Below are 12,727 nucleotides of genomic sequence, written 5' to 3'. Positions count from 1 at the left end.
CAATTTCATTGGTTCTTCGTCTTGTCACTTTATCATCTTTTCCCAAATTAAGGAAACAAAACTTTCCCCTTTTGCATATTGAAAAAATCATAACTTAATATGCATTTATTGATTAGACTTTTTTAAGTTAATTTAAATTAAAGTACGAGAAAATAATAATATAGGTAAGTTTAATTTAAAGAATGTCTTAGTAAATATTAATGTGTGACATGTTGAAAATAATAATTAAATAACGAAAATGTCAATAAAAACACCAAATATTTCGTTAAAATTTTAAAATCAAAAGTCCTTTTTTAAGTTTCTTTGAGATGACTAAATTGCCCCTTTTAACAATTTTCTAGGGATTCGTCTGTCGTCACCGCCGGGGGTACCGTCCGAATTATGTAACTCCAGCGTACTATTTATTATTTGGCTTTTCCCCTTATTAAACAATACAATACAAATCCTCTCTACGCCCCCGTGCTATTTCTCTCTCTCTCTCTCTCTCTCTCTCTCTCTACATGGTTTAATCAAATTCACTTTTACCACTTTCTCCCTCTAGGGTTTCGAAGGCAAAGTTCTCTGTGTGAGTACCTGAGGTTTGAAATATACTTGTTTCTTGCGATATTACAGCAATTTCGCGTTGATTACTTGATCGCGTGACTCGTCTATTTCTCTTCCGTATCAGAATCAGTTTTCGTCTGCTTTTTTCTTGGTGTTTCGTCCCAACTAGATGAAATTTCTTAGTCGATTAAGCTGGTGAGTTTTTGGTCCGTTCTATTAGTTTGGTTTTGACGATGCGTTGTCTTTAATTTAGTTTTAATTTTAAGTTTAATCTTTTGTTTTTGGTTGTTTGGGAGATTTGGTATGGAAATCGGTTTAGTATTGTTTAATTTTGTTACTTAGGGTTATAGGCCTTGATTTGATTTGTAAATGTTCAGTTTTCTTGAGTTGGTCGAAGTAAAAGTACTCGTGAAATGGAGAATTTTATGAGTGGAGTCTTTTTGTTATTTCTTTTCTTTTCTGAATTTTTTAAACTGTGTAGTTAGATTCTTGGTGTTTTTGTAAATTTCACTTTATGGTTTGGATATTTTGCATTGTTGTTGTGCACTCAAGCTTAATTTGTCTTATGGGTACAGTTTTTTTGCAGTTCATAGTCTTGGTAATTACTACTGATATGGGCGACTGAGACTTTGATGTCGGTGAATGCTTTTGAGTGGATGTTGAATGATTGGTACCATGGATTTAAATGCTTCTCCATTACCTGAAGAAGACGAGGATACTTTTGAAGGGCATATAGAACAATATGCTGTACATGAACGTGCAGAGTCTGGAGCTGAAATTTTACGGCGGGTACGTTCATTGATTTTCTCTTTGTTTCCAGCTTTTTTTTTTTTTCCCCTGTTTCTATTGTTGAAGGATGCTTTTGTTCTTTTATATATATGTGTGTGTGTGTGTGCGTGATAGTTGGCAGACCTCTTAGTCTTTGATTTTAGTAAATTACGTAAACTAGGCAAATTAACAGCAGTGTTAGAGCACTCGTAGCTTGGCATAGTGGTTTGCAATGTTCCTGTCTTTTTCATTTGGGTGGGAATGGCATTACTTAAAGAGCTAGTTGGTTGTTTCTAGTCTCTCAGTCTAACAGAGACATCAGCATGTAGGCAGAGTTATTTGGTGCCTCTTTCTATTATTTTCTTTTGTATCTTTTGGAGAAATTATTATATTTTCATGTGTGCTTCCCTATGTGTTTGTCATTGTCACAATTTTCTGCCTGCTCTTGTCAGGAGCGTGAAGAAAGAAGAATGCGCTTGAAAAGAGATCGGCCTGATGACAGAAACATGCATGATCAATATTTTCAAGCTCGGAGATTCAAGTCTTATGAAAAAAATAAGCTCCCCCCTGGTATGCTCTTTGAATTTTTAACTATTGATACTGCATTAAGGTACTACTTTATGTTATTCGTGTTATTGGGTAAAAAAAAATTGCCACATTTTGCTTTATTTGCATCAAGGTACTACATTATGTCTTATATTTGTTTTTGTGTTCTATTTCTTAATTCTTTGATTTCTTAAGCAATTCAACGGTTGAGATTCCATAGGGGTAGTATGTACCAATTGTTTACAGGTATTACATTTTAATTTTTCATCAGGCAGCATTATGCCTTTAAAGAGTCAATATGATACAACCACGCAAATGAGTTAATCAACATGCAACTTGAAGATGCAAAATTGGTGGATGAGTATCTGTTGTTTGATACTGGATACATATTATATTTTTTAATTGGAACATAACGTGATTTCTTGTATTTAAATTTTGAGTATTTTATGTAGATTTTTAATATTATTTTCTTTGTGTTTCAGGTTGGTTGGACTGCCCTCCATCTGGTTCAGAAATAGACTGTATGATCCCTTCCAAGGTTCCTCTTGGTGAATCCTTCAACGACTGTATTCCTCCTGGTAAAAGATACTCCTTTAAACAAGTGATTCATCAACAAAGGGTTTCAGGTAGAAAGGTAAGTCAAATTATAGTGAGCTTAACCTTCCCTTTTATTTGCATGGTAATGTAAAAAATATTCTCCAAGCTCCAACCTATTTATGTTTGTGTACCTTTTGTTTGGACAATCGATTTAAGAAGGACATTTCTTCGGATTTGTGTCAGCTTGGCTTAGTGATTGATTTGACAAATACAACTCGATACTATCCAACAACCGATTTGAAGAAAGAGGGCATTAAGCATGTCAAGGCAAGTATTGAGTCATCCTGATTCTTATGACTGAACTGTTAGATTTTTAACTTTTTTGTTTGTTTGTGTTCTAGATTCAATGTAAAGGCCGAGATTCTGTACCTGATAATCCTTCTGTAAATAGCTTCGTTTACGAGGTACGTTTCTTTGGTGAATATGGGTATTTATTTTGTAGACTCTTGTGGAAATTCTGCCTCCTTTTATCTCCTTTTCAGCGATTTCTTTGTTGTGATAAATTTAGTGTATTGTATTTGCTGTGATCTTCTTTCAGAATCAAAAGACTGGATTTAGTAGTTATTTAAGGAAGCTCTTTTTAATTTCAGAATTTAGAAATTTGAGTTTATTATGACTCGATAAGGTTATATTTGTATTTTCATACTTAGGTTTCCTTAAGCTTTGGGTTGACCACTATATTTATGGACTTAAAAGTGGTTTCGTAAGAAAGGCTTTGAAATATTGAAATGATGAATGTTATTTGTTTCTGTCAACTCTACATAGTTCAGTTCCCATATAATTTTTTTTTTCAGTTTTCCCCACTTTTTTTCCCTTTCTTCTCTCACTCTCACCCTGTCCTCTATTTTTGTCTACTTCTCCTAGATAAATTTTGAAACAAAATATATCCGTATGATACTGGATATTTATAATTACTGATTCATGCAGGTCACGCAGTTTCTCATTCGTCAGAAACACTCAAAGAAGTATATCCTTGTGCATTGTACTCATGGACACAATCGCACAGGATATATGATTGTTCATTATCTTATGCGTTCACAACCAATGTCTGTTACTGAGGTTAGTTCATGTCAAATTCTTTCATGCTCATCCAATTAGTTTTACGTTTTTTTTAATATAAATTTTGATATTTCCTTTCATTTGGCCTCTGTGCAGGCTATAAAAAGATTTGCTGATGCACGTCCTCCGGGAATCTACAAACGTGATTACATAGATGCTTTGTATGCATTTTATCATGAAAGGAGGCCTGACACGATTGAGTACCCAATAATTCCAGAGTGGAAGAGACCTTCTGAATTTGATCTTAATGGTGAAGCAGTACCAGATGATGATGACGATGATGGAGGTTCAACTGCTCCTTTGAATGTATGCGTAATCTAAGAAGTATAGATTATTCTAAATTCATTTGATACTGGCAGAGTACTAGTGAAAAGTATTGACTTTTTGGGGTTTTTGGCTAGTCTATGAGTTGCATTTATTATCATAGATAACATATATGTTTATTTATTATCATAGATAACATATATTTTGATTAACTTTTTGACAGATTAACGGAAATCAATACTTTTTAAGCCGCTTTGATGCCTTTAAAATTCAAAATCAGTGTTCCTATTTTAGCTTGAATTTTCTGCATATGCATGAAATGATATATTTCTGGTTTGCTGTCACTTAGTAGAAGATTCTTATTTTTTAGGACAATCATGAGGTCCAGGTAGATATGACAAATGATGATGTTTTGGGCGATGAAATACCTAATGACCAGCTACTTTCCCTGCGGAATTTTTGCTATTCGATGTTAAAGCTGGATGCCAGAGTAGGTTTTTTGAGGACCTCTTTGTTTTTTATGTTTGCTGCTCCTTTATAGTTGTTACAACCAAGAAATTCTAGAATTAGATGTGCGAATATTTCATTTGTACTTAGTTACATATTTTAAAGATGATTTTAAGTGTTACCCTGCTTTCCTTTTCAACTTTGACATTTTGGGCGCATATTAGTGTTCTTTTGTTCAAATATTATGTTGAATGATAATTATTAATGTATTTGCGAAAAAGCCAAAATTGCAAAATTGTTTTATAAAATTTTATTTTATTTAAATTTTTTATGAGTACAGCCAAATTTGCAAAATAATTGAAATTTAATAAAATATATAGCAACAATGACATTTTTTTATTTCCCCTTATATTTGATATGCCCTTGTAGCTGTTTGGTTTAATATGGGGTCTGCTGGGGTCTTTTTCTGAAATGCAGGGAAGAAATATGATGTTTCCTGGGTCACATCCAGTTTCTCTCAACAGGTCCAACTTCTGCATCTTTTTTTTATTATAATTGTGCTGCAGTTTCATTCTTTTTTCTTAAGCAGCTAAAACCATTGTTTGCTTTAAAGATGTTACACCCTTGTATTTAGTTAACGTAACACCAATATTGCTTGTAACACTCAAAAGAAGCTGTGTTTTGGGTAATATAAATATTAGTTGGTAGTATTCACAAGGTTCTGCTGCTGGTGTGAAGGATTAAGTTGAAATATGTTTGTTCTTTTTTCAGTATGTTATTTACTGGAGTTTCAAGGCTGCTTGGATTCATAGATATCCTATTGTTCTTGTTGACCTATAGTTACGTTATTTTTACCATCTCACAGGCAGAACATGTTACATTGTTTCTTAAAATCTCACAGGAAGAACACCTTAACTTATTGTGTGGAATAAAAAAACTGAAGTGGTTCTCTTTGTTTTTGCTTAAAGGATAAAATAAAACATACTGATTCAACTCTTGGGAAATGATCTAATGTTCCAATTCATTTTGTTTTTTATTAGCTATCTAGAGCTCTGTTAGTCTGGGGATTTATTTATGTTATGCTGCCTTGATGTTAATAAAAAGTTGGTAAAAAAAGTTTTGGTAGCTGAAGGCTTAAGATCAGCCAGCAGAAAGCTCCTCTTATCATAATGGGGGAAGTTCACATGGTTGAAAAAGTACTTTAAGCCTAACCTGATGGGTCATAAAAGCTATAATCTAGTGAAACTTGTAGCTTATATTGGTGGAGCAAAAGGCCTGAGGCTAGAGTGATCTGATGGGGGACGGCTAAGTGAGCAAATGTGTGACTACAGTCAAACATGACTGTTCGAAGTGGAATTGTGTTGTTTTAAGTTTACTTTTGATTGAATGATGAGATACCTTTGCAGACATCCCTTTTCCAATATAGCTTGGTATTTGTTTGATATTTTTTAGCAGTATAACAAGTAACAAATGGAGTAGAGATTTGAAGTGAACTAGAATGGATAAGTACGGGGTGGGTGAGCTATGATTTCATATAGTTGTAGTGTCGAGAAGCCAATACATTAGAGTTTATGTCTTCTTTTCTTGAGCTATGCTGTATGTGTTTTGAAGGTTAGAAGTCTGGAAGTGATAATTGGGTGACCAGATACCTTTTTACATTCTTGGCTTTAGAGTGGGAACCTGGACTGCCTGTCCTGCCCTGTTTTGGGTTGCCGTTGGCAAGAGCGAGTTAGTAAACCTCTAATGTGAATTCCAACTCTACTAACTTTGACCAACAAGTTAATATGGTTTGACTGCATTGAAGCTCTTGAAATTTTTATAATCGCTTGATGTTCAACATTTTTGTGTTTGATATATTTAGAAGATAAGCAACACCCACCAAGACCTATTAAGTGAAGAAATTTAGCATTGTTCCATCATTTTTATAGTCTATGCATGCTGTTTAATTCTTAACTCCACCAGACGAGTTTTGGGACTAATGTGTCACCTGATATGACAATTTCTCTCTCTTGATTATTAGAGTAATTGAAGATGATGTTGACCACATCTGTTTTTTTTCAGTGACTTGTAGTAGTAGTAGTTTACTTTTCTTATATTTTCTGGATTTGATAATGGCAGCTATAGTTTATTTGAGTTGCTTCTTGTCTAAAAGTGGATGCTTATTTTGCGGTATGCAGGGAAAATCTGCAACTGCTGAGACAGCGTTATTATTATGCAACATGGAAAGCTGATGGGACAAGATACATGATGCTCATAACAATGGATGGATGTTATTTGGTTGATAGATGTTTTAATTTTCGAAGGGTTCAGATGAGGTTTCCTCTCAAATTGCCAAATGGAGTATGTATCTACAGTCCGTGCCTTGAGGAAGTTTCCTGGTATTTAGACCCTAGTTACTACCATTACTGATGGCTTCTAATTTGTTAAATTATTTTGCTTCTAAAGGCTGGTGTGAGTGAGAAAACTCACCACTATACATTGCTTGATGGGGAGATGATTATTGATAAATTGCCAGACTCACAGAAGCAGGAGAGAAGATACCTTATCTATGATATGATGGCATTGAACCATGTCTCTGTCATTGAGGTGGGTTTTCAATAAAATATGTGATGGTTCATGTTATGTACTGCAGGAATGCAGTTATATATTATTTTTTTTATGTAGCTGTATCCTGATATCCTTAGGCCAAAAACTAATGCAAGTAATAGTTATATGCCAGTGTCAGTTTTACTTTAAATAATGTCACTTTTTTCATCATTTACAAGTTAGTTATACCTAGTCTAGAGCCATGTTTGAGGGAATCATTAGAACCATGTATGTTCTTACTGTCTCTATCCATGTTGAAATGTACCTGGAAATGGGTTTCATTCATCTTGTCCTCAATATCAAATTGTAGATATTCTTCATGTTCCTAATCCAGTTTCACCATCCTTATCTTGGCTATACTTTTGTATTTTTTTTTTTAATTGTTCATCTTCCTGTGTANTAAGTACGGGGTGGGTGAGCTATGATTTCATATAGTTGTAGTGTCGAGAAGCCAATACATTAGAGTTTATGTCTTCTTTTGTTGAGCTATGCTGTATGTGTTTTGAAGGTTAGAAGTCTGGAAGTGATAAATGGGTGACCAGATACCTTTTCACATTCTTGGATTTAGAGTGGGAACCTGGACTGCCTGTCCTGCCCTGTTTTGGGTTGCCGTTGGCAAGAGCGAGTTAGTAAACCTCTAATGTGAATTCCAACTCTACTAACTTTGACCAACAAGTTAATATGGTTTGACTGCATTGAAGCTCTTGAAATTTTTATAATCGCTTGATGTTCAACATTTTTGTGTTTGATATATTTAGCGGATAAGCAACACCCAGTGAGACCTATTAAGTGAAGAAATTTAGCATTGTTCCATCATTTTTGTAGTCTACGCATGCTGTTTAATTCTTAACTCCACCAGACGAGTTTTGGGACTAATGTGTCACCTGATATGACAATTTCTCTCTCTTGATTATTAGAGTAATTGAAGATGATGTTGACCACATCTGTTTTTTTTCAGTGACTTGTAGTAGTAGTAGTTTACTTTTCTTATATTTTCTGGATTTGATAATGGCAGCTATAGTTTATTTGAGTTGCTTCTTGTCTAAAAGTGGATGCTTATTTTGTGGTATGCAGGGAAAATCTGCAACTGCTGAGACAGCGTTATTATTATGCAACATGGAAGGCTGATGGGACAAGATACATGATGCTCATAACAATGGATGGATGTTATTTGGTTGATAGATGTTTTAATTTTCGAAGGGTTCAGATGAGGTTTCCTCTCAAATTGCCAAATGGAGTATGTATCTACAGTCCGTGCCTTGAGGAAGTTCCCTGGTATTTAGACCCTAGTTACTACCATTACTGATGGCTTCTAATTTGTTAAATTATTTTGCTTCTAAAGGCTGGTGTGAGTGAGAGAACTCACCACTATACATTGCTTGATGGGGAGATGATTATTGATAAATTGCCAGACTCACAGAAGCAGGAGAGAAGATACCTTATCTATGATATGATGGCAATCAACCAGGTCTCTGTCATTGAGGTGGGTTTTCAATAAAATATGTGATGGTTCATGTTATGTACTGCAGGAATGCAGTTATATATTATTTTTTTTATGTAGCTGTATCCTGATATCCTTAGGCCAAAAATTAATGCAAGTAACAGTTATATGCCAGTGTCAGTTTTACTTTAAATAATGTCACTTTTTTCCTCATTTACAAGTTAGTTATACCTATTCTAGAGCCATGTTTGAGGGAATCATTAGAACCATGTATGTTCTTACTGTCTCTATCCATGTTGAAATGTACCTGGAAATGGGTTTCATTCATCTTGTCCTCAATATCAAATTGTAGATATTCTTCATGTTCCTAATCCAGTTTCACCATCCTTATCTTGGCTATACTTTTGTATTTTTTTTTTTAATTGTTCATCTTCCTGTGTAACACAGTTACCTGATAGTTGTCCTTGTATATGGGTTTTGTTCCTAATCGCACATAACTTATCATAGACCATCAGACTTCTTAATATGATTCATTTAAAAAAAAAGGTTAAACTATTGCTCCCAGTAAACGTACTCATATTATATATGAATGACAAGGAGATTGATAGGAACATATTAAGATCTAAACTATGTAAAAAGTGTATATTAAAAAGTTCCATTTTGCTTTAATCTACTTGTGTTACTGGAAAACTTTGTGACATGTTTTAATGGCTAAGATGGTGAATCGATAGGTGCTACTGGAGATGCTGTGATGGATGTTGGAAAATGGGCTGGTTTACCTCAATGTGTAATATGACTTTATTTAGGGACAAATAGCTTAGAAGCTGAAACAATGGATTTGCTTACTCGTACTAGATTTACAGTGTTATTGATGGATTGAATGCCAATATTATCTCATTTCTCCACCAACGAATTCAATAATCAATCAAGGGGACTTTAAATGCTCCCTTTGACATATATAATAAAATGTGAGAAAACATAGTATTAGACATTTTTACTTTCTGGAAGCTGTATTGTCAACTACTAACTGATGTAGAGAAAGTGGTTGGCATGCTTTTTATCCATTTGCTAAGTTGAATTAAGGGCATATGTTAATCTACTTTCTTTAATTTTAGTATTCAAGTTCTCTAGGAAGTGTGAGGATAGTCTGCTTGTCAGGTCTATATTAAACATATACATTACCACTTGCATTTGTATATGATTTTCAATTTACTTTTGTTATTTTCACCATATCATTGAATGTGTATGTATTCTGGCTTATGATGAGCATCTACTAACTTTAATATGTGGTCATCGAAATTGGTTCAGCGGCCCTTCTATGAACGGTGGAAGATGCTGGAGAAAGAAATTATTGAACCTCGGAACATTGAGCGACATAGTATTTACTCAAGTAAAAATCCTTATTACAGATATGACCTGGAACCCTTCAGAGTATGTTTTGACAACCATCAATCCATCTCCTACCGGTTCTTTCCCCTTGTGACTTTGGTTAGTGACTTGCTCAATTTGTTTATCAGGTCAGGAGGAAAGACTTTTGGTTGTTGTCCACCGTTACCAAACTTTTGACTGAATTTATTCCGAGGCTTTCACATGATGCGGATGGCCTTATTTTTCAGGTAATTGAGGATCATAACATTGATTGCAATATCAAAACTGGGAACTTTTTTTTAACAGTCTTGATAGGTTTTCATGCCTAAGGTCAAACCTAGTGGGAGAGAAACAACATATTCCTTTTTCATGAGTATTTTTCCTTCCCAATTGCAGCATATAACTCTTCATTGTACTGCATTGGGTTCTTTCTTATCATGCCAAGTATTTATAAACTAAGTATGGGGCATTTTTATTATTGGCTCACAGAGGGGTGTGTGTCAGGCTATCTGTTGATTTCTTTCAGCTTGCCCAGAAAATTGCCTTGATTTCTTTCTTGATATTGGCATGTAAAATTGCTTTGGCTTTTGCAGGTCAAAATCTCATCTGTGTATAATGTAATTTATCATCTAAGATATTTGTAACTTTAGCAGCAATTTCCTGCCACTATTGAAGCATTAATCCAATTGGAATTAGTGACCCACTGTTAACAGATAATTTAGTTTCCAGGCAAACTTTGCCATGTCTTAGTTAAGTTGAGACTTTCATCATTAGGTTGTACAGCAGTTTTTACCAGTGATATTATGTTGCAGGGTTGGGATGATCCATATGTTCCACGCACACATGAAGGCCTTTTGAAGTGGAAATATGCGAGAATGAACTCGGTTGACTTTTTATTTGAGGTACACTATCATATTTACTTTGGTTGGCTGTTGATTTGTGTCTCTTTATCTATATCCAGTAGCATGTTTATCTATAAACTCCTATGATATTTGGTTGGTACATGTTGACACAGGTAACTGATGATCGTCAACTACTTTTTCTGTATGAACGAGGGAAGAAGAAACTGATGGAAGGGAATTCTGTTAAATTTGAAGGTTGATACGTTCTCTCTGTTTTCTCACTTCTAGTTTCTTGTAGTTTTTTGATGCATTTATCTGTCATCATGAGTTGAAATTTCTGAATGTGGAATCCCAGCTTTATGGATGTCTTACACAGCATTCACAGGTGTCACCTATAAAGCCAGAAGTGGGAACCACTTTTGATGTTAAGTGATAAAATTATCAAATTTTTAATTATGTTCCCAATATGTGTATAGGGCAGGATTGATAGTTCCTACATTATTCATATCATCTTATAGTTTTAGACTTACAGACATAGATGGTGCTTATAAACCTTCGCTTTTTCTCGTCATTGTTTGGCATGATAACTTATGACCTTATGGAGAATATTGCTGTTATGGGGACCCAAATAGCATAAAGCCATTCAAAATAAGTTGGCAGTGTTACTGATTTTATTTAGGAAGTCAGAGATAATGCACTACTTTGCCACCCTGAAATTTTTGTTGGGGCTGAGTTTTGGTTTTCCATTTTTCACATCGATTAATCACTAGGATAGAATAAGCTGTGGAAGATCTTATGGTGACTTACAGGATAATTTATTGAATTTTCAGCTTGTCATTTGGCTCATTCTGATTATTTTTCCAGCTTTAACCAATATTATTTGGTGGATTAAATGTTTGCTTGTGGAGCTGTCCATTTATAGATTTTTTGAAAGTGGTTAAAGTTACTTTTGGTAGTCATTTGGTTTTCGTTTTGTGAATATAACATCTCGATTGTCAACGTCTACGCAATTACTTTGAGCTGAATCAAATCTTTTTCCATTTCATTTCTGTAACTTTTATTTCACGTCTTGGCAGTTCTTTATATGGGCGCATTTTTTTTTTTTTTTATCATCATTAGTTGTAGATTAGCCCTTTACTTACCCTCCCAATGCATTTAAAACTCGCAGATGGTTCAGATCCATCTTTTTACTCTGGGAAGATTATTGAGTGTGGTTGGAGTCCAGAGGAACAGGTATGGGTATGCATGCGGATCAGGACAGATAAATCCACTCCGAATGATTTCAATACCTACAGGAAGGTTGGTCCATTTCTTCTCTTCTTTTCTATAATGTTCTGAATCTTTCGACTCTATCAGACTAAGTAAAACTTGCTGGTTTAAATAGGTGATGCGGAGTATAACAGATAATATAACTGAGGATGTCTTGTTGAATGAGATTAATGAGATAATTCGCCTACCAATGTATGCTGATAGAATACGGAATGATAGCAAGAGACGACTTAGGTGATGGTGGGCGGTTGAGGCGCAGATGTCCAACATGTTTTCAAGAGCACCCAGTAATAAGAGAATAGGTGTATCTTTTTATTCTTTTGCTTGCGTTAGCCAGTGCAGGTGTTAGTTGGGCGACTACTTGGTCTAAAGGGTCATCGAGTTAATATTGTAATTAGCTATAGCCCTTTCTATAATATTCTAGCGTGTGCTATGCTGGTGAGTTGTATGATCCAGCGAGTACACTTGAATAGATCTTGACTTCATGTCTGAAATTATTTTTCCGATCATTGTCCAGATCAAGAGAAGTAGGTTTAGCAATACCGACGCCAGTGTATATTATTAGTATTATCTCCACCCTCCCAACCGCATTTTATGTATTAGTGATTTATAAGTTGCTTAATAGGTAGTCATATTTGTAGAACCGTAACGGCACAGTTGTTCCATTTTGTGGATTTGCATCATCCCTTACTGTGAATATTACTTTATGGCAGCAGGTGAAATATGCGTCCTTCTGATTTTCTTCTGCCTCTCTTAGTATTAACTTATTATTCTTGTTGATTATAAATTTATAAGGAAAAAGATTTGGTATTGATTTAATACCCAACCCGGGTCAAGGGCCCGGGGTCTCGGGTTAACCAGTCTAACACACCGGTCAAACCAATGCTGACGTCAGTATCACATCAGCAAACTAAAACATTTGTAAACCCAAATTTTTATTATCAATTTAACCCCCACTCTCTTTCCGTCTTTGCTTCCAAATTTTTACCGCTTTCTC

General features: G+C 34.8%; 1 protein-coding gene across 6 annotated transcripts; it reads left to right on the top strand.

Moving 5' to 3' along the window:
* The first annotated feature begins 445 nt into the window (after positions 1-445).
* LOC116134565 (mRNA-capping enzyme) lies at positions 446-12,081 on the top strand. Of its 6 annotated transcripts, none has more exons than XM_031420243.1 (19): positions 446-565; positions 668-738; positions 1,130-1,332; positions 1,764-1,881; positions 2,340-2,491; positions 2,638-2,721; positions 2,796-2,858; positions 3,382-3,513; positions 3,610-3,819; positions 4,148-4,267; positions 4,702-4,748; positions 6,402-6,564; positions 6,670-6,810; positions 9,560-9,682; positions 9,769-9,867; positions 10,432-10,521; positions 10,635-10,716; positions 11,630-11,760; positions 11,846-12,081. In XM_031420243.1, the coding sequence occupies exons 3-19, from the start codon at positions 1,207-1,209 to the stop codon at positions 11,966-11,968; spliced, it is 2,004 nt and encodes a 667-aa protein (XP_031276103.1). In that variant the 5' UTR covers positions 446-565; positions 668-738; positions 1,130-1,206; the 3' UTR covers positions 11,969-12,081. The 6 variants fall into 6 exon arrangements, with proteins under 6 accessions (XP_031276103.1, XP_031276101.1, XP_031276102.1 ...); XM_031420241.1 differs by having other exon boundaries at positions 1,119-1,332; XM_031420242.1 differs by having other exon boundaries at positions 459-578.
* Positions 12,082-12,727: the final 646 nt, after the last annotated feature.

This window comes from Pistacia vera, unplaced genomic scaffold (genome assembly GCF_008641045.1).
Source record: "Pistacia vera cultivar Batoury unplaced genomic scaffold, PisVer_v2 Contig29, whole genome shotgun sequence".
Taxonomy (NCBI): Eukaryota; Viridiplantae; Streptophyta; class Magnoliopsida; order Sapindales; family Anacardiaceae; genus Pistacia; species Pistacia vera.
Note: the sequence above shows the minus strand (reverse complement) of the source record. Positions and strands in the feature narration are given on the sequence as shown.